Source organism: Athene cunicularia (assembly GCF_003259725.1).
Source record: "Athene cunicularia isolate RWA chromosome 2 unlocalized genomic scaffold, athCun1 chr2_part1, whole genome shotgun sequence".
In the NCBI taxonomy this organism is placed as follows: domain Eukaryota; kingdom Metazoa; phylum Chordata; class Aves; order Strigiformes; family Strigidae; genus Athene; species Athene cunicularia.
Genome location: NW_020799095.1, coordinates 107,283,009 through 107,304,096, shown reverse-complemented (window position 1 = coordinate 107,304,096; position 21,088 = coordinate 107,283,009). Strand labels below are relative to the sequence as shown.

General features: G+C 40.0%; 1 protein-coding gene across 1 annotated transcript in view; it reads left to right on the top strand.

Moving 5' to 3' along the window:
• The window catches only part of GAREM1 (GRB2 associated regulator of MAPK1 subtype 1), a 101,525-nt gene that overhangs the window by 13,139 nt on the left and 67,298 nt on the right, over positions 1 to 21,088 (top strand). Inside the window, exon 3 of the mRNA XM_026841454.1 lies at positions 10,960 to 11,100. Within this exon, the coding sequence (XP_026697255.1) occupies positions 10,960 to 11,100 (141 nt within the window). The remainder of the gene's footprint in view (positions 1 to 10,959; positions 11,101 to 21,088) is intronic.

Here is a 21,088-nt window from a genome sequence, read left to right as displayed (position 1 = left end):
GTGGCTTGTAAGTAACCATGGTGATTTACAGTTCTGTTGGATCAGTCTTACAGCTAAATCTGTCGTGAGGATACAGCAAACCTGCAGTTACATCTGATGATGCTCAGCATTAATAAGAAGAGTAATTATGATAGCAGAAGAAAGTTACTGTGTTTTGGAATGCAAATGTTAAGATGTTGTTGTGCTGGGTGGTTTTTTCCCCCTGTGTGGGGGTGGAGAGCAGTCTGTGTTGAAAAGATGTGTTTTGGCTTGTTTGGCTTGAGTTCATAAAAAGTAAAGTTTCTCATGCCGGGATGTTTGTTCTGAAGGCTTGAAACAAACACAAACAAAGCTCAATGAAATCTGTGTTGTTAACTTCTATTTTTTTTTTCCCCCACTAGCTTTCTTATGAACACAAAGAAAGCAAGATGCCAAGGTTCAAACTGTGAGATTGCTAAAGTCAGCAGAGCATTTACCATCAGTGGCAGTGGCACCAGAATTCCACTTAGTGTTTATTTAAAATATTTGTGCTCCTCTTCCTTGCAGTAGGTCAAACAGGGTTTTTTGAAGATTCGTTGAGATGCTGTTTCTGTATTTGCAGCTAGAGAAAAGCTTGTCTTGGAACAAACTGGATTTTTCAGTGGATTAATCTGTCCCATAGCCTTGTAACAAGATTATGGTTTATGTTGATTTGTTGCAACAGCACTGGTATATCCAGTCATTCCAATAGCAAAATGCAAATCCTAAAGAAATAAATCTGTCTTCTTCCTGGCAGGCATAGAAAAGAATAGGGGGATGGGAGTCCCTTGCTTTCTTGTTAGGTATTAGTGGGTGATAGCTTGAGTTCAGCATCAGTTGGATTGGAGCAATTTGTTTGTATCAGGCTTTTGCAGAGGAATTGGAAATCGCAGAAATAAAGCCTTATCTCCTCTTGGTTATGAAATATTTAATGGTCACCTAGAGCAAAGTTTGATCACGCTACTGTGAGGCTGAAGGATTACATCAATGCACAAAGTGTGCCGCAGGTAGTGACGTTAGGCAGTCTGAGGGTGATGCTGTCCTTGCCTCTTCCTTGCTAAGCAGGTAGGGTCACTGAAGCAAAATCAGATGTCCTGTTGTTCAGACACAACTGAAAATTTTTGCAACGTGGCCAACCATAGCCAGCAACAATTGTGTTTCATCCAAGGAAAAAGATGTACAGTGGCTTAATCTTGGACAAACTGTCTCTTGGGTAAATGCATTTTGCCCAGCTCTTCCTGAAGCTGCAAGAAGATTCAGTGTCTCCCTCCACCATCCAAGGTTAAGACCAGTGTAATTGCTGGTAACAGACCTTGCTGCAGACAAGCAGTTTCAGGCAGCTGAGTCTCAGTCTGAGCTGGACGGGTTGGATGATTCTCCTGGGTGTTTCATACATGGTCTCTGCAGAGAAGTACTAAAGGGGTGGTCTGAAACTCTTGGTAAGTTTGTAAGCCACAACCTGTGCTGACTTCAATGCCTGGGCTCTCCTGTGGCTCAAATAAAAATATTTACCAAAAAAAAAAAAAAAAAAAAAAAAAAAAAAGTGCTTTCTATCTTTTGTAATGTAAAAAGCAACTCTGAAGACCAGCTGATTGAATCTTGAGAGCCAGCACACAAGATTTTTCAACTAATTTTGCCTGATCTTCCCTGCTTTAGTTGTGACTTTTTTCCCTTTTTTTGCTTTTTGCAATGGAAGGAAGGATATAAACCATCTTAAAATCAAAATGGGTATGAATCCTTATGCTGTCAGGGGAAGCCTTTCATCCACTGGAAGATGTGGAGTCTATGTGCTTGATGGAAGGTCTAGTCAGTATTATTTTGGATTTCTTTGCAGAGGGGTGTTTGATTGCAGTTTGAATCATGGCAGAAATACTGGCTGATCCAAATAATATGAACCAGCACAAATGAATGTGCTGCAGAAATGGAATAATTAAACAGAAGCACATTTAAAACTACTATGGAAATTGAGAAGGAAGAAGGGAAATTGAAAAGTGAAATTGGTTAGGAACAGTCCTAGATATAACTGCAATTTTGATTCTAGACCTTTTTGTTGCAAGCTCAAACGGTTGTGTAGCTGGGGACAGAGCCCTCTGCTTTCATCTTTTCCACTATGGTCAGACAGACAGTCAGATGAGACCAGTGTCAGGCTTTCCTATGGAATCTGCCCACTTCAAATTAAAAATTTAGTACACTACATTTTATAGTGCTGAGATGTTTAAATTTTAACGTGGGTTGGATTTGTTTTGGTTTGATGTTTTTTTTCATCTACAATATTTGCTCCTAGAAATTACAATATTTACCCTTTTAACTCACTGGCAGTCTGTATTTAGACTTTGCATGATACACCCCCATGCAAGTTGTTTTGCTTTGCTTTAAACAGGGAAGTTTGATCAGCTACATAATTATTTTTTTAAAACAGCCTTTTCTTTTGTCTGTATGGAATGACAAAGTGAGACTGGTAACATGGAGAGACTTTCAAAGCAGGTTTTTCTTCTGTAGTAATAGAGTTTTCTACAATTATATGCTCTTTTTACTTCTCTCCCATTAGGCATTTTATGCAAGACTAACTCTTCCAAGCAGCTGTTCAGTCATAGTGACAAAAAACCCCGTAAAGTTTTCATTCCTTATGTATAGATCCAGCGTTCATTAATGTTGCTACAAGTGGGGTTCTTCATGTAATAAAATATTTCTGGAGTTTTCCTTTGTTAAGGAACATTATAAGGATGTGACTTTTTTCCATACAAATTCTCATTACTACTTCAAACTAGAAATTTCAGATTATGTTTTCCTCCTAATTAACTTTTTCTTCTGACATATCATAAACCAATGCAAGTTTTATTTTTGTGGAAGAAATAGCACTGGTAGGCTGAACAGCTCATTGAGATTTGACTCTGTAGCCAAGTGTAAGGACAAATCTTAAGCAAGCAAACCACCCTAATGTAATCTTTATTATTCTTCAACATTCATTGAGGTATGTCTCCATAGATAAATACCCAACAGATACTCTGGAGTATCTGGAGCATGCAGAAAACAAAAGGTTTGACTTCCTTCTTCCCTCAGAGTACAGATAGAAGTTATTTGTCATAAGGTTGCATGACCTGCTAAATAGTAATAAAATAAAATTAATTGTTCTAATTTGAACATTCAGACTTCACAAGAACTTTGTGTTTCTTCCCCAAAAATGTTAATTCTGAACTCAGCATTATAAAAGAAGAAAACCTGTAAGTATTAGTGAAATAATCTGTAGCAGAAGAGGCATCTGTTCTGACAGCGAGGTGTTACTGCGGTAATACAAGTGAGTTGTGCAGGTGAAGGATCGCATGTTGATCGCATGGTGGTAGATGAGAAGTCGGATGGAAGCTGCCTTGTTGCAGTTTCAGTCTGCCTGAAACAGCAAAACCACTCAATGACTTTCGATAAATCTGTGCTTCTAAGGGAAAAAGGGCATTTACTCACTTGTTTCTTTCCTCCATTTGGCAACTGTTTTCAGATGGTCATGTATGACAGCCCAGCAGGTATTCAATTAACAAATAGAATATAGTAGGTTCATCTTCTACTCAGTTGTCACATACTCATTTCTTTGCTTCTCCTCCACTGCATGTATTAAAACCAGAGAGGTTTAGGAGCACAGTCTTGTCCCCAAGTGAAAGAATTCATACTGCTCTTTGAATTCAGACTCCAATATAAATAGATCCTAAGCCTCAAAGATACTGGAAAATTAACTACTTGGAACTCTCTTCCAGTAGCCTATTGCTAATGCTAACATTTTTGGGTTTTTTATATGTGTTTTTCAAAGAACTTGTACTCTTACTAACATAAAAGCAACATATTCAGTGCATCACTTCTTGATCGCTAACGATGCTTCTGTGTGTCCCTGTGTCAGATGAGACCAAATAGAAGTTAACAGTGAAAAATATTTGTGATGCAGCCTGACATACACCTTGATCTTTTTTGGCTTACTTGTTTTGTATGGAACAAGGAGTTCCTGTCTGCTGGGTTTTTTTGGCAGTTAGGCTTTGGTTTTTGTTGTTTTGTATTTCAAGAGATCAGAAGCCCAACCAACCAGCTGGCTGAACAAGAACCAAAGTGTTGGGAGCTGTTTGAAGATTGTGTAAAGGATGAGTCTGCCAGTGAAGGGAAACACAGACCTCCAGATGAGAATGGCCCTGAGTTAATGATTTTATTTATTTATTTATTTTAAAGGCAAAAGGATGCTGTGCTACCCAGCCTGGTTTTAACACCTGGTGGTACCACAAAGCCTATTTTGGAAAGGCTGTGCATGTACCTGTGATGCCCACAGACCCTCACTGCCGAGGAGGCTGCAGTTGGTGTGTGCCATGTCCGCAGTTAGTAGGTGCTTGCTGTGCACAGCTGGGTGCTTGACCTCTCTTCAAATATGCTGTCTCATCAGTGTGAGGCCCTGGGCTCCCCACTTTTATCTGGGGGACCCCTGAGTTTTTGTGCTGACAGGAGGCCTTGGCTTCAGCTTTCATCTGCTGTGAATCTTCCAATTAGATGAAAATAAATTGAATTAATCTTAAGGTGTTATCTGTGTGGGAACTATGTCACTGGCAAATGTTTGCAGAAACACAAGTTTGCCTTTCCAAAGACAAGAGAGCTTTTATTAGTTGACTGGTGTATGGTGTTGTAGATTCCTTCTTTTGGAGTGGAAAAGCAGCACTGGCATTTATATTTGTGCTAGCACTGTGACCTCCCTCTGACCTGAAACATCTCTTTGTGCAGAGCCATGAAGTCCATAATGCTGTCTGGTTTTGTCTTTTTTTTTTTTTTTTCCTTCTGTTTTTAACAATAGATTATAACTTCATTTCATACTAGCTGAAGCTTTGCTTTGATTTTCATGATGTGGTAGGATAATGTTAAGGTATATCTTAATGCATGGCTTGTTTGGTCTTCAGCCAGGGAAGGTCCAGTGAAGCTGCATGCCCAGTGAAGCAGATACCATGTAAGTAAGGCTCCTTAGTGCAATGAGAGCATGATAAATAAGTAAGAACCTCACTTCTTTCTTTTTTCAGTCTTCTAATCATTCTGCTTTCTCCTTGCTTCCAATTGTTACAAAATAAAGCTTGGTTGCTAGTCTTCCTTGTAACACTAGCCACATGCTGACAGTTCTTCATAGTTATTTCACAGCAGAATTGCTCACCTGATCAGACAGCCACTTCTCTTTTGCTGTTCCACAAATTAACCCTTCAATCCTAGCTAATGTTAGTGCAAGCTTGAGTGGGGATAAAGTTGAAGTTATTAATTTATGTGGTTTTGTAGTTACCTAGCTGAGCACCCACTGAAATGATTTTTAATGTTGCTAAGATTTTCCTATGTAATAATAAGTTAGGCGATTGTGGAACATTAGTTGGAATAATTAAACTCACCACCTACTTAACTGACCAAGGCAGGCTGGGTGATGCACTTAATTGTACAGCATCTGTTACCTTGCATGCAGATGGTGTTCAGGCTTAATGAAAACACATGGCCCAAAGTCTTGATGAGTTTTCCCTGGGGTTTTGCAGGCATCTTCTTCACCAACTATTTCACAAAAGCTGTCTTAAGTTTCTTGTGAGCTCCTAGCCTTTTCTGTAAGCCTTTTTGTTCCAGGAAGAGCAAATTCTGCATGCTTGAACTGATGTGCAAGGGACAGCATTAAGCTCACTTTACAGTCCTCTGTGATGAATGAGATGAGAGGAATGTCTCCGTAACCATCTTCCTGGCAGAAGGAGATGGTATCTAGTTCATCTGGCATGTGTACATGGTAACTGTTACGTTGCTGGAACCTTGCATGTGACTTCTTCTCTTTCTCTGAATTGCCTGTGACCTACTATTTTAATGTCTCCAGACGCAAAGCTTATGCTTTAAGGCAGTGATGCAAACTCTTAGCCAAGATGACAAAGTGTGTGGCATTATAAAGAGTTTATATTCCTGTAGATCACTGCTTATTTTTAGCAGTGTAGTTTCTGTGAGTGAATGAGTCATGTTGGTCTGCACATTTTGCAGTGGCTTGAATGTTTCTCAATTCTAGGAGGAGAACCTTAAAAGTTTGTGGCTTTTTTTTTTTTCATTTCTTTAATGATTTTTCTATAGTGCTTTGTGTTGAAAAGTCATTGCTGTCTTTGGCAAACCAGAATATGTGGAACCTGCATGAATTTTTCTTTCGTGGACTGTAGTGGGCCAAGCTTTAATTGTTCATCTGGAAGGAAGCGAAGAGGAGGTGGGAGTCCTCAGACCCTTCAAAACTGGAGTGGTCTTCCCTTCTACTCCTGAGATTTCACCCCAGACATTTGGTAATTGTGAAATGCTAAACTAAATAAAAGTGTGTCTCTAGAAAGTAAGTGGTGACAACAACCTACAGGGAGGTCAGTGCTTGCTTCAAAAGAAATGGACTTCCTTCTGTGTTGCAGCATTGCAATATATAAACTTGGTCCCTGTGTGTAGCCAACCTCTGTCTTCTCACCTGGTTCTTAAAAATTGCAAGTGAAAACAGAAATTCATCTCTGAACTTGCAGATTGAGGTATCCTGCTCCCAGTCTTGTTACAGTTGTTAACTGTTAATTTGAAACTGGAGTGTTTACAGTGACAGAGCCAAGATTTGCCAAATGTGGATGATCCAGTTTTGGAACTGGAAAGAATTATTAAAGAAGTATTGGCGTTTAATGTAGGTGGTATTTAATACACATGCAACTCCTGATTAAGCAATTACTTTTTTTTTTTTTAAACTGTATCAACATGTGAACAGTTTTCCTTTCATGGTCAGTGTTCCTCTGCAATTGCTCTTCAACAAGAATGGGCTCTGAAATATTTGTAGTTTTTAGGGATTGTATGGAAATGAATTATGTAATTAAAAAATGGTAATACATCTTATTTGCAATGAACACATGAATAGCTGTTGCAGTGCTGCTTTGGTGATGCACGATGAAGTAGCTCAAATACTGGTTGTGGTCAGAGTATACTGGTTATAGGAGGACAGTTTGTATAAGAACATACCAGCTAAGTTTTCAGTTCAGAGGTGTGAGGCCTTTATTGTCAGGCAAGGATGGGTGGTGATGCTTTATTTAGGGTTTAGGTGCTGTTAGCAGATCATGGGTTTCTGAGTCTTGGACATTATTATGAATAAACTTGACTTATATTTTGGAAAGAGGTAGGCAACTTGGGGAAGGGTGGGGAATTGCATGTGATAGTTCATTGCTTCTCTGACTTTTATTTGGGGGAGAAAAGCCAACACAAGTGTTTGCCTGTAGATTCTTTGTAGTGGTTTAATTACATTGCAGGCATGTGGGGTGGGGAGGAGAGGTTGAGAAGATAGAGCTAATCCATATTTGATCATAAGAGACAAAACTGTTACTAAAGATGAGTGGCCTGTGTTCTCTGTTTTCTCATGGCATCTGATTTTTGTGTAAGCAGCAGCGTAGGAGTGTGTTGAATAGGTGAGAACCAAGTTGCATAGTTGGTAGATGTGAGGACTGCTGAGTTCTCTCCCACATAGTTAAAATGTGATTAATGAAAGCCTTGCATAACTTGTGTTACTGAGGCAGGAAAAAAAATCAGATTGGATATGTGTGGCTGTTTTGCAATGTGTGGCTGAGAAAAGTGTAAAGGGCTAAGTCTCGACTGTGGTTGGGGTGGGAGCTAAGTTGTGTAGCTAGGGTCAGAGGTGTCTCCTGCCTGAAAGATCCTCCTCTCCAGGAGGAAACCACTTTAAAGACAGTGAGCAAGTCTTAAAGGGGTAGACAGACTAGGAGAAAATGGAAGAAGAGAGTATGTATCACCATGTTCTGTTGTCTTGTGTCATGTTTGACTCTTCATTGAGTTTCCTCCCATAGCATGGAAGCCATCATTAGCCAAGTGTTTTTATGAGTCCATTAATCTTTCTAGTGACAAGGAGCCTCTTCCTATAAAGCAACCCCAGGAACCTAGCTTGTCCACAGTTAGGAAAGATCAGGGCTTGGTAAGGACTGACCTGGCTGTGTGAAGGGGCTGGAGGGACCGTGAACTCCCAATTGCATCCACTCTACCTTCTCTCCTCGGCTCAGTCTCCTGTGGCAAAGCATGAAATTTGTTTCCGATGTAGTCGGTTGGAGCAAATAATTGGTGTAACAAGAATTGTGGTTTCCAAGGGTTCTGTTTAAAAAATACAGCTACTTCCAGCTGCAGACTTAGTTACGTAGTCACTCTTGGGCCTGCCTGAGTAATCTCTTCTTATACTCACCTGTCCCACCCAGTTTTAGTGGAGTAACCACTTAAACAGATCGTGGCATGTGAGCCATGACTGGAAGCACCTTTTCATAATGAGTGTCTCAATTTTCCTGAGAATATCTTTCTCAGACTCTTCGAGGGTGACCCATACTGTAATTATTTCCCTGAAATCCTGCATGTAGAATCCAGCCTTCCTTTAGGTAATGTTCTGAAATCATACCTACAGATTGTGAGACAGAGAAAAAGCATACCAGAGATGCTTTGTATTTTCTTCAAAATTTGTTTAGCACTGTCAGTGAAACTAGAAAAATACTAGTTCTTCCTTTAGGTGTCATTGGTTTTATTTTGTTGTGGGATGGAAAAATTACTTGTTGCCAAGGATTGTAGAAAGCATGAGTGTAACTCTGAACTGAAACATGAGTTTCAAATAACACCTATTATTATTATTATTATTATTATTATTATTATTATTATTATTATTATTATTATTAATATTATTATTATTGTTTTTCTCCTAAAATTGTAAACCTCTGCTTCAGCAAGCTGAAGGTAGTTTTTATATGTATTAGGTGTTTCCCTGTGAGTGGAAAACAGGAGATGCTCAAGGTCAGATGGTTTGGTAAAATTTAGTGGGTGCATGACTCCTCTAGCAAATACTTCTGAATTTCCTTCAAGATATGGTTGGGACCAAAGAGTTCTCTGGTGCTGCATGGCAGTTTTGCCACTCTTTCCTAGGCTTTCTGAGGTCCCTTCTCCCAGCACGCTGTGGGTAGACTGGTGGTGTTTCCCAGGGAGCAGGAATAGATGTTAAGCAGCCCATCTGCCTGGCTGCACTGCCATGGGATGTGGGCCAAGGAGCACTTGGAAACCAGTTCTTGAAATGTCCTGCTTACCTGGTAGCTACTTTCTGTGTTGTGAAAAAGAAGGAAACCTGGAAATGATACCTTCATAGGAGCAAGAATAACTGGAACTAAGGAGCTCTGTATACCTCTTGATTTTTTTTTAAATTTTTTTTTTTTTCCCCCCTCCACACCCCCACAACAGCAGTTTATCCGTTACAAGTAAAAGCCCCAAATATGCAAAACAGGAACTTTTTTTTAAGGTTTAACAGGCTATGGGATAGCAGACCCAGGGAAGTCCATCTCTTGGGCTCTGCAGGTTGGCACAGGTCTCTCCCTTGTTTAGCCAAATCCAAGTTTCTGGAGGAAACAGGCAGAATCCTGTGACTGGAGAGTGTCAGAGCAGATGGTTGTAATGGTCTCTTCTGATTTAAAATCTAACAATTCTCACACACACCAGTTGCTGCATTTTGAATTGTGTAGGAGGGTGCTTTCTGATAGAATGGGAGCATGAAATCAGGCAGGAATGGGGTGTGTAGTAGCCATTGCCTGTGGTGGAAAAGATTGCCTGGTGTGGGCAAAAACTCAATGGGAAGTATCTCTCCTCTACAGAGATTGAACAAGGGAAATGTCCACTGCCCCAGGCTGAGGAAAGTCTCGTTCTTGCACTGACTTTTGAGAATATCAGAAGACAGTGAAGAGAAAGTGCAGTTTGTTGCAGTAGCTGAAGGGGATGGGTTTTGTCCAAACTTGATTCCAGGGCTAAACTACTTGCTTTATTTTTGGCAGTAACTGCAGAAGGCTGGTGGGAGAGAAGGAAAATGAAATTTAAAACTTCATTATTCTTGGCCCATGTTTAGTGTCTAGTAAGTGTTCCTGAAAGTTCACGTGGCTGCTTTAAAGACACCTTGAGAAAGGCTGTTTTCTGTGGTTTAATGCAGAAGCATACTGAGCAAGACTGCAGGTATGTAAGAGCAGTCTGCCATGATGTGCCCTGCTCTATGAAATCTTGTTCATATATCATGCGTGAGATGTATAACTGGCACTTTGAGTAGTCTATTTAATGTGGCTCTCATAATTGCCAGGCAAAAGCACTTTAGTCCTGCTCAGACACTGCAACTGGTGGAGGAGGGGAGAGCACTTGGCAGAAATGCAGAGGATTTGGTAGGGACAGGCAAAGAAAGGAGAGCTGGATCTCTGGCTGTGTTTGGGATGGATTTGACAAACACCAGAGCAGAAGACTACAAGAGAGGGCCTTACAGAAATGAGCTGGACGTTATCTGGTGGGGCTTCTTGTTGAATTTATCTCTGAGAGCTGTTTGTTTATTTTTTAATATTTTTTTTGCACCATTAAGTGACAGGATTAAGTTTATACACAGAAATGACTAATTAAGCAGTGACTTGCAAAGGGGTAGAATGACAAAGCTGAAATCTCTGCAAGTGTGATGCCCAGTTACTTTGTGGTGATGAACCATATTTGGCTTCAGGTGGCTGTAGGGTAGTGTGATGCTGATCTTTCAACATATGAGAATGTACTTTTTTTTCCTTTATTTAAAAATTAAAAGAGCTCCCAAGTATTCATACTACTAGTGAGATAGGCAAACATAGAGAGATATGAAAGGTATGTTTATGCAGAAAGCTGAAAAAGGTGCCCCAGAGCCACTGCTATGTAATCTGGATTACATCTCTGTGGTATTGTATTCCTGCACTGAGTTGTTTTGCTTTGGGTTTGTTTTCTGTAAGGTAAAGTGCTTAGCTGCAAAAATGAATACCGTGTAGAATTGAAATTTCCTTAGTTGGATTTTTAAATAAACAGCAATAACAACAAAATGCTTGTTTTGAAGTTTTCCTAATTCTTCATGCAATAAGTGTGACTTTTTTTTCTAAAAAAAAAAAAAAAATCCCTACATCTGTTTTGCAGGAGAAACTGTAGAAGGCCTTCGGGAGAGCGATTATCTTCTGATTCACTCATGTCGGCAGTGGACAACAATTACAGCTCACAGTCTGGAGGAGGGTCACTACGTCATAGGGCCAAAGATAGAAATCCCTGTACATTATGCAGGTAAAACTATTGTTGACCTGAAATACCAATTCAAAGCGAATGCATTGCCTACCATTTACATTAATTACTTCATTTGACAGAGTGAAGCTAGGCCTCTGATACCGGTGTCTATGACTTTTTAATAAAGTTACAGAGCGCAAGAGATACTCCCAAGGCTACTAAATAGATGTGTTTCATCGGGCAGCACATTGCCAGAACACATACCTACATAGAAGAATTGGTTTCAATTTGAATATAATGTATTGCTTATGCTCTTCATCTCTGAATGTGGTGACAAAATTGTGAAAGTTTGAAAATGCCCCAAAATGTTTGGTCAGAGGTTGAATAGGTTTTATTTTTCATTGCATACTCAAGCTAGAGGTTGGTTTTTTTTTTTATATTTTCATGTTGAAAGCCAGGGACCCTTCATAGTAATACTGAAGTTTTATTGTACTGTTCCTTGTTGCTGTCTGCCTTTTTGGATGATGCAGTAATACTATTGTTCCAAGTAGATATGATGCAACTAATCTGTGTTTATTTTACAATTTCAAGTTCTTTTTACTTCCCGAGGAAATTATTTTTAATAGTGTTTCCTACTGCTTAATGTCCTTATTCACAAGATGAATAATAGAACAATACTATATGAGTGGGAAGTGCTTATCTTACTGTTGTAGATAAAAAAATTCAAAAAGCTGGAAAGTGTGAACTAAAAGAGCCATGGCTACAAAGCAAAAGCGTGGGCTTAGTGTTTTAGTTGATCTTCTATATAACCAATTGTCAATTGAGTAATCTACTCAGCTCTCTTACGGTCTCCTTTAAAATGTTTGTGCAGTGAGGGTGTGATGAGTTGTACAAGAGCTGGCTGAAATGTTTTATTTCAATTGCACCAGTGCTGCAACTGCAGTGGTGCAGCCTGTTTCAGTGATAAAACTTACACTAGTTGCCTTCTTACATACTGTTTCTCCTTAGAGTTCACTTCTCGAAGGTTAGTTTTTTCAAGACATGTTTGAAAGCTTTGATCTGATGGCGTTTAGTGTCATAATATAAGTGGCTTTAAAACTCTGAATTTTTCTTAGTATAAAGAGTTTATAGTGCCTGTGCTTAGTTATGGCAATTAAAAAAAAATTTTTTTTTTACATCTCCTGGCTGGATAAGCTTCAGTGCTGTGACCAGATAAACACTTCACTTCCTTCAAACTGAATGCTGTATTTCAATCCTCACTGTGATTCCTGGAAGAAGGAGAACAGAAAATAGAATGATTATTGACATGAAAGAAAATTGGATCATAAGGGATTTACTAAAGCTTGGTTCTTAATTTTTAAAGAAATTAACAAAGATCTGCTAAGCACAGTTTCCTGACTCTTCATGCTTCCGTTCATTCATGGCTTAAATTTACATAGATACCAGAAGAATCAAAATCTGTCCGCTAAGATACTGGAAAGGTATCAATGTGTTTTTCTTTCTGGTTTGTGTTAATGCATTAAAAGAGTGCATTTAGTTGGCAGAATATGTTTTGATGCCAAACGATTTCCAGAAAGTTCTGTGCCATAAGCCCCTCATTAATGGGATGAAAATACATGAAAGTTCAGAAACTGCCATGTAGTGAGGGCACTTACTGAATATGTGATGGGCTTCAGTGCTGCCAAAGGAACTTCTCAAAAATGGTCACTGCTAACTTGCAGTACCAAAGCATGTCTGATGGGCTTGCCTACAAGAAAGGAGAGATGAGCCTAAGCACATGAAGGTTTTGTTAGCAAAGCACTGCAGTCTGGTGCTTGGGTCCTAACATCTAAATGCATTTTGAGACCTCTTTAATACCCTAACAATTAATTTATGTTGCTGTAGAGTACTATACAGAGATCTATAAGCTAACATTGAGCATGCTTTCAGTGCTGCAATGTGCAGTGCCTTACTATTTACTGCTTTTGGGATACAGAACCTTGCACTGAAGAGGTGAGTTTAATGTAGCTGCCTGAGAAGACTTTCTGGGCTGGGTACTGACCTGACACAGTTATGCTGCTTGCTCTGGAGTGAGCTGGGGTGTCTGCTCTGCAGCGAGCTCTAGGAGGTGGGAGTGCTCCAGTACCTTTGAGGAGGACATGCTGCTACCAAAAGGTAGTGTGGTCACATTGCAATTGTCTGAGCTGGCTGGCACAGCCCTCTGTTTGCATGTGAGAGCTTTCCATCTTTGCAGAAAACACAACCAAAACAGTTGGCAGAACGTTTATATGGGGCTCAGCCATTAGGTTTTAGTTTTAGAGGAAGGATTTTTATGTCCTCATAGGCAAATGTTTGTATTACTGTATAAATTTTGGATTATAGGACTGACTTTTTGCATGCTTTAACTTTATACTTCTGTCAAGCAAGAAGTGCTGCCTACCAGAATGACCCTTAGAGATGTAATGTAAGAGTTAATTTTAATGATGTTTTTTCTTAACCCCCTAGCAGAATTTTAACATAGCAAATTGCAGCATGATTTGGTTGCAACAGTTGAGCAGGAAGAGAAGTTGAAACTGGTGTTATTCTCCTGAGATTATGGGTTTAAGTACCACAAAGTCATCACTTTGTATGTGTATGTATGTGTATATATATATATATATATATATATATATATATATATATACATAATACATACATACACACACACACACACACAAGTATAAAGTAAATTACTTGCTAAGTTTTGCTACTTAATAAGTGTATCAGGTTTTGATACACTTATTAAGCCTAAATACAATAAAGCCTTATTAAAGAAGGAAAATGCTGTGTTTTACATTTAAGTGAAATCTCATTAACTGAGTTCTGTAGTCCTGCTGATTGATGGTCCTTTTCCTACTGGGAAACTGCTATCCTGGTTGTTTCTGTTGGGGATGGCTGACATGGTTAATTTTTTAATTTTTGCTGTTGCTGTCAAAGAACAGTCATATATGACAGCTGTTAGTCTAACAATTCCCTCCTGAATACTCTTTCCAGTCTGCTTCTCTTTAAAGTTAAAGTTAATGTAGCAGCGAGTTCAATTTTCATATAATTAAAACCAAATGGCTAAAGTGTTTCTGGCTCCTAAAACAAAAGAGGTCTTCATGTGCATATAGAATGATCAAAATTACTATCCTGATAGTGCTGTGTCTTGACATGAGAGAGTGGATTTAACAAGAACCCATCACAACAGATGAACATCGCTTTGGTGTTCTTTGCTTTCCTCCGGTACACAATTCACACCTGATACTTAAAGGAAGGTCTTACGAGCTTTGTCTGAACTCCTTTTATATTGTTCCTGGCACTATATCCTTAATACTAAATTTCTACTCTCAAAGCGAGTGTGTATCATCCATACCCTCCAGCTGGTGTCAGATGTTACTGCTAGTTTTGGCTTAGGCAGCACTGTAATGTTTGTCCTGATAAATGTTTCCCTTAGTAGCCTCTGGAAAACTGTGTTATGTGATCTGAATTGGGAAGGTACAGGGTATCTTGCAGAATTAGACTTCACTATGCTGCTGCTCATCAAGAGGAAGGCTCCTCATTCCTCTGCAGAGGTACCTGCATGGGAAGGTGTGTCCCACGGGTGCCTATGACCGCGTCTCAAACATATTCTGTGTTAACTGAAAGGCATTGAAAACATTGTCTGGGCATTTGGACACTGTGGCCCTCAGTTGTTGTCTGGCCCTTCTTGTGTTACCTTCCAGGGCTATATAGCTCAAAACTATCTAAAGTGGTTTTGAGGATTTGTCAGCTTAAGTTGCAGAGGTCTTCTGTTCTGACTCTAAATGGCCTAGGTTCAGTCTGTTGTAAATGCCTGTGCTATGCAACCACAGTTCCTTATGTGTGCAGACTACTGATCTGAGAGTTGGTGGAGTTGGATGTGGTTGATTAAAACTTGCTGTACAAGAAAAATGGTACAGAAGGCTGTGGAATGACCCACGTGTGTGTGTGTGTTTTCTTTCAGGGGCTGTGGTAGTATTGGTGAGTGTATGCAATGAAAGAAAGAGTATTTCTGGATGGGTTGGCAGCTTCTAGGTTATTTTGCCCTAAATACTCACTTCCACTTTTAATCAAGTTATAACAGGACCTTTACTGTTGTTTTTCAGGGCCTTATCTCTGTTGTTGCAACTGATGGTTCATTTGCTCTCCTTTCCATTTGAGGCATTTTTTTCCATTCTGAGAGAAAAGTTGTTTCTTTGAGGTGACGTTTAAAAAAAACAAAACAAAACACACACACACACAAAAAAAAAAAAAAAAAAAAAAAAAAAAAAATACAAAACCCCAGCCCTTACCTCTTGTTTTTCTTTAAGCTTCTACTTAGCTTTGCCCAGGGTTTGGAGGGAATACTTAATGTCACTGATGCTATCTGGGTGCTCATAGGAGGCAACTAATAAAGAAGAAACTTTTATGAAGACATTAGAAAGTAACACCCTATTCCAGGGTGTGCCACACTGTAACACATCCGGGGTGTTGGAAATACTCTTCCTGTGAACTCACACGTCCCCACCAGGTAGTGAAGGTGCGCAATTGCTAATACAGAGTAATTGCTGGTGCCCTGTCCAGTTGCTTACCTAAGTGTGCTGATAGCTTTCTTAATGTCTTTTAAATGAGGAAATATAAAACCTTGTCATGTGAACCTTCCCCAGGTGGGGTGCTGGGTGGGAATGAGTCAGAAGTCCCTTCTCTGGTGTTAGAACTGGTGTACAAGGAACGTCCTACTGAAACCTGTTTCTACTGGTTTGATTTGTTATTCGTGGAGCAGTGCCTGATGGGCCTGTTCCTCACTTTGTCCTTCTAACACGGAGGAAGACGCTCTCTGCAGGTCTTCTCAAGCATGAACTTGCCCTGGCAGCGGTGAAGCAGAAAAGCTCCCCGAGATTCTGCAGTGTGCAGCTGCAGAAGTGTCTCATGTCCAAAGGCATTCCTGCCTCTAAGATACAGTATTGCACTCCCAACAGGCCTCCTGCTGCATGCTCTGGGATAGTCAGACCTCGGACACTGAGGGAGGAGAGCACTGAAGTATGGTGTGAGTTAGGCATCTCCTAGTTGTCTTCAGATGGTAACAGCAGCTGCTGTTGCTCGGTACCCACCCTCAATCTGATACATCCAAGATCTGGAAGAGCTTGGATTTTTGCTTTGGCAAAACCAAGCACTCTTAGATGTTTATAGCATGTTGGGTCTTCCGTAAGTACACTGTGCAGCTCTCTTCATGGCCCTGGAGAGAAGAGCGAACATTAGACTGACAAAGTCCTTTGTTTGACACCTTTATGGAATCCTCTGCCAGCTTGTGTTAATTTGGGGATGGAGGGGGTGCTGCCTTGTCTTACATTCAATTTAGACTCTTTACTCCCTCAAGTGCAATTTCATGCTGTTAAGGAAGGTGGTGTTGGACAAAGAGCCCTTTGTCCGGGGCTTTGCCTCCCTGGGAACAGTGAGTGGTGTCAGGGAGAGATATGCCTGTTGTTCTGTGTAAGTGGAACAGTACAACTCTGATGGTGTAATTTTTAAGTTCAAAGAGGTGGGTGAGATCTAAGACAGGGAGGGACACTGCTCTGGAGTAGGGAACTTACTTAGGTGAGTCCTTTCCAGCCAACAGGTACACCACTCCCTGATATGAAATGTGTTTTGCTTTGAACTTAACCTGGCACCCAACTATCACATAGTTCTCCTGGGGCTTTTGTGCTGTACAACTTAATATAACTTCTAGAGAGCAGGACTCGAAACGCAGTGCTTCTGACAGAGGCAGGCTGCCATGTGTCTATGGGCTGGTAGATGATTAATGACTTTATGTCCTCAAAAGAAAACCAAGAAAAAAGCCATCTCACATGTTTAATCCCTCAGTATCCAAGTTTTGTTTTGGTTTGGTTTTCTTGAAAAAAGTTGTATGATCTGAAAAGCAGTGGAGGTTTGAAAGCTTTTCTTCATGGGCACTGCTAATAAAATCATTGCCACCAGCATATATTTTTCATGTTTTTAAAAGAGGACTATGATTTCTATAGCTCTGAATGTTTGACTGTGTAAAGTTTCCTGAGAATTGCAACCCTTTTCTCTCCATAAACAAATAGAAGAAAGTCTAATTGATATTCATTTAAAAGTCTGATTGTAGAGCAGTGCCTGGGTATTGCAGAGTGAGAGGGCACTTGTTTTTGTGAGCAGTGTGTACCTCTTCAGCTCTAAGCCTGAGATCAGTAGTGACTGAAGCATTTGTAATTGCATCATGTCGTGCTTTTCTGTCAGGAAAATGATTATGTGTTAAAATATATTTTATCTACTTGTTTTTAGTTTAATTGCTACCTCCTTTTTCCTCACCAGACTGAGTTTTTCTTATTGTAGGCAATCATGGCTTTGTGGCCTGGAAACTATTCATATTCCTTGATTTTGCAAACCTGTCACCCTGAAATAATGGATGAACTGTTCTTCCATACATCAGCAAATATCTATATTCTTAACTTTTCCTTTGTTTTTTTTTTTTTCTCCCAAAGAATTACCTTCAAAAAGTTTAGCTGCTGTCTGACTTCCCCATGGTCCAATCTGTTATTTTACTTCTCTGTGCCATTAATCTACAGTGTAATATCAAATCACAGAATCAAAAGACATACACTGAAGTTGCTGGCAAGAATTGCTTATTTCTTCTGCACCTGTGGGTGCACATGTTTTTCCTGTTCCTTCATCTACCCCCAGTAGTCCGTAGCTTTTTACCTAAGTTTAATGAAATACCCCTTTTGTCTGACCACTTGTATCGGAGAATCATTTCTACTTTGCATTTGCTTTTATAACTATTAAGGAATGTGTGTGTGTATATATATATATATATGTCTTCCCTTTTGTTTGTTTGGTTTTTTATTGTTTGTTTTCTTGCTTGATTGATTACTTGATTTTTGATTCAGCAGTTTTTTCTGGGCCCAAGGAGTTTGGTCTGAGTGTATATGATACTTGATTTCTAGTATTGCGCACCAGCAGCTTCCCAGAATGCAAGCTATGGATCAGAAATACCCTTTCAGTGTGGGGAGATGGTTCAAATTTAGCTTCTAGTGAAATGGCGGTGTGCAATTCTTCATCAGGTTGCACTGCTGAGAATCTTTCACTCAACTTCATCTCTCTGGAGTCAGCCAGATTTTTTTGCAGTGTCTAGTTTCCTTAAAGTTATCGTCCTCATAAATGAAAATCACCTGAGATGACTGATTCTTTCTTTTGTATATATACAACCTTATGTCTATGAGAGATTTCTGGAGTCACCTACAGAATTTGTAGAATTTGTTTGGTGTTTAGTTCAGTGGCTGGATATATCAAAGCTTATATTTAGCCTTCTGGTAAAACCCCATTCAACTCTGTTTTAGTTCCCATCCACCTTCCAGTTTTGCTGCCTGGCCCATCTGAAATGTCTGAAACTGCTGTAGAGTTTGCAGCTCTCGAAAGCTGCTGCCCTTTGATGTAGTGAGAACAGTAGGGTTAGTTCACAGGGTAGAATTATTCCAAGTCATGGAGGAAGAGTCTGATTACATCCCAGAAGTTCATGGAAAGAAAATAACTGCATTTTCTCACTTGCTTTCCAAGCTGGGATAAGAATTTGTGGTTTGTAGCACTAGTTTGTACTATAAAGTTACGTTGATTTCATGGGATTTGCTTAGTGCCTTAAAGGAAACAAAAGCTTGTGATGATGGTGATATTTTTCAATATTATCTCAGTGAGGTACTAGGTGGAAAGAGGCATATGCTTTTAGATGCAGCGGTCTTGTTCTCTACTTTGACTTCAGCATGAGTATAATCTTGTTTTAAAAAACCTAAGATTTGCATCAGCATTGAACTTTGTGTTTTATTTGTGAGAAAGGAAAGGGAGTAGGAGGAGAGAGGGAAAACTTGCAGCTTTTACAACTGATGATTCGAAGCATCACACATTTCTCTCAGACTTCCACAGTTCTTGGCTGTTACTCTAAGTCTGCAAACTTGCAACTTGCTGAAATTCAGATGTGACCTTACAAGCATTCGCCATAAGGTGATTTGGTTTGTTTGTTTGTTTACTTGTTCCAGATCTGTGGGCAACAAAGAAGCTGATTGGAGTAGCATCAATTAGGAAAGAACTCAAGAGGCTTGTATAAAAGAAATTAACTGGGGAGGATGACTTTTTGAAAGATAGCAGTTGAGGGAAGGGTAGAATAGCAGCCAGGAAACGGGTTCCCAGAAGACTGGGAGATGGGCTAAATTACACAGGATTTGCTTAGCATTGCTTGAATTACTTTGCCTTAGCTCTTGGCTGGTACAGGGGAGTGCTGGGCTCGTTTGCATCATGCTAGAAAGACTTAAGTGCTTGGGAGAAGGGTCTTAAAAGCTGCCTAACTTAACCACTAGGAAGCTGAGAAGAAAAGGCTGTTCCCTACTGGGAATTTGAGGTGTATTTAGGGCTGCACTCAAGGTTCTGGTCTGATCCCACATTTCCGACCACTTGAGGCTGCCTTAAGTACCAGCTACAAGGAAATTGGGAATGTGGCTCCTGAGTTCCCAAGAGAAAGCAGCTCTCATCTTTCATGAGGTATAGCTTGAGGATTTAAAAGGGAGGAGATTCATGAACACTACAGCCTACCCAGTTGGTAAGCTCCTGCCAGCAAGGTTGGGGTAGGGATGAGCTGCCTGTTCCTAGGCACCAAACAAGGCGTGAATTAAGTGTGAAACGGCTTCACCCTTTTCTACACTGAAGTATGTTCGGGCACATAGAAAACCATACAGTTAAAAAACTTTACAGGTAGTTAGAAGCTCCGAGAGGGTCTCTTAGCCTGTAGTCTTGTCACTACAATTCTGGAACTCCACACCTGTTTTCCTAAAGTAGGAATTTTACAGATTTAATGCCACTGATATGGCCTCAAAGTTGGCCCTTGATGGGAGAAGAGAATAAAGAGAAAGTGGTTGTAAAGGCCATAGTGACTGTTTAATTGGTTAAAAAAAAAAAAAAAAAAAAGCTTTCCCTTCTGTGCAAACCTTAAGGGAGAATTCTTATAAAATCTGGTTCAGCTGAGAAGTGGTATGTTTTGAGTTGATAGTTCCTATAGATTATGATGCCTTTTATTAATCACTTAACTCTGCATGAAATTGGGGTTTGTGTTTTCATATGAACAGAGTAGCAGGTACAGAAGAAAGCAAGCATATATCACTGCTGTGAAATCTTTTCAAGGAATGATGCAGTCACCAATGCATCTATCCCACAACTCTTACCTGGATCACAGTACATGCTAGTACAGATAAAGACTTTTGCAGAGTACAATCCTTAATGCTTAGGGAATTTCGGTATGGTTTACTGCATACTTTTTTTTTTTCTACCTTCATCTGGCTGTCTCTTTTGCCGTTGGTTTCACTTTGTCTCAAGTTTGTCCTCTCTTTTTCTTATATTCTGTCTTGTTACATGGTCTAAATCTGCATGGGAATTTGGGAGGGACGATGTTGCCTTGAGCTTCCTATGATTAGTCTAAGAAATCTCTCTTTGACTGTACCTTCTGCTCCTTGGGGCTGGAGGGGGAACTGTTACAACTGAGCTAACATGGCAAACAAGCAAGCAAGGGAAAAATTATGAATGTCTTTCCTTTCTGTAAATACAGAACCCCACTGGCAGGAATGTAGAGCAGGGGTTTTGATAGGTCGTGTGTGTTTGGGGAGGGAGCTGCAGAGAAATCTGTCACACAGGGTGATGTCATCTTGTGAATTTTTGGATGCCCAAACAGACTTTCCCCCCTCCTGCCCACCAGAGCCAGTGTTTGCTGTTCAAAACAACTGATAGGAAGTGTGGTAGGAATTCTTTGGTCAGCATCCTCCCCATGGAAACCAGCACACTTCACGTCTGGGAACAAGAGACGGTCACGTCAGTGCTGCCTATTAAAGCAACTGACATCACGGATGTCTTAAGCTTTGACTGAACTACTGTACAAATTGGTGCCAATAGGAAAATAAAACCATGCTATTTAAGCCCTGTATAACTCTGTTTATATGGAGAATGTAATTTGTGTGTTTAATTTAGTCTGTGATCCAAGACAGTAATTCTGCTGTGT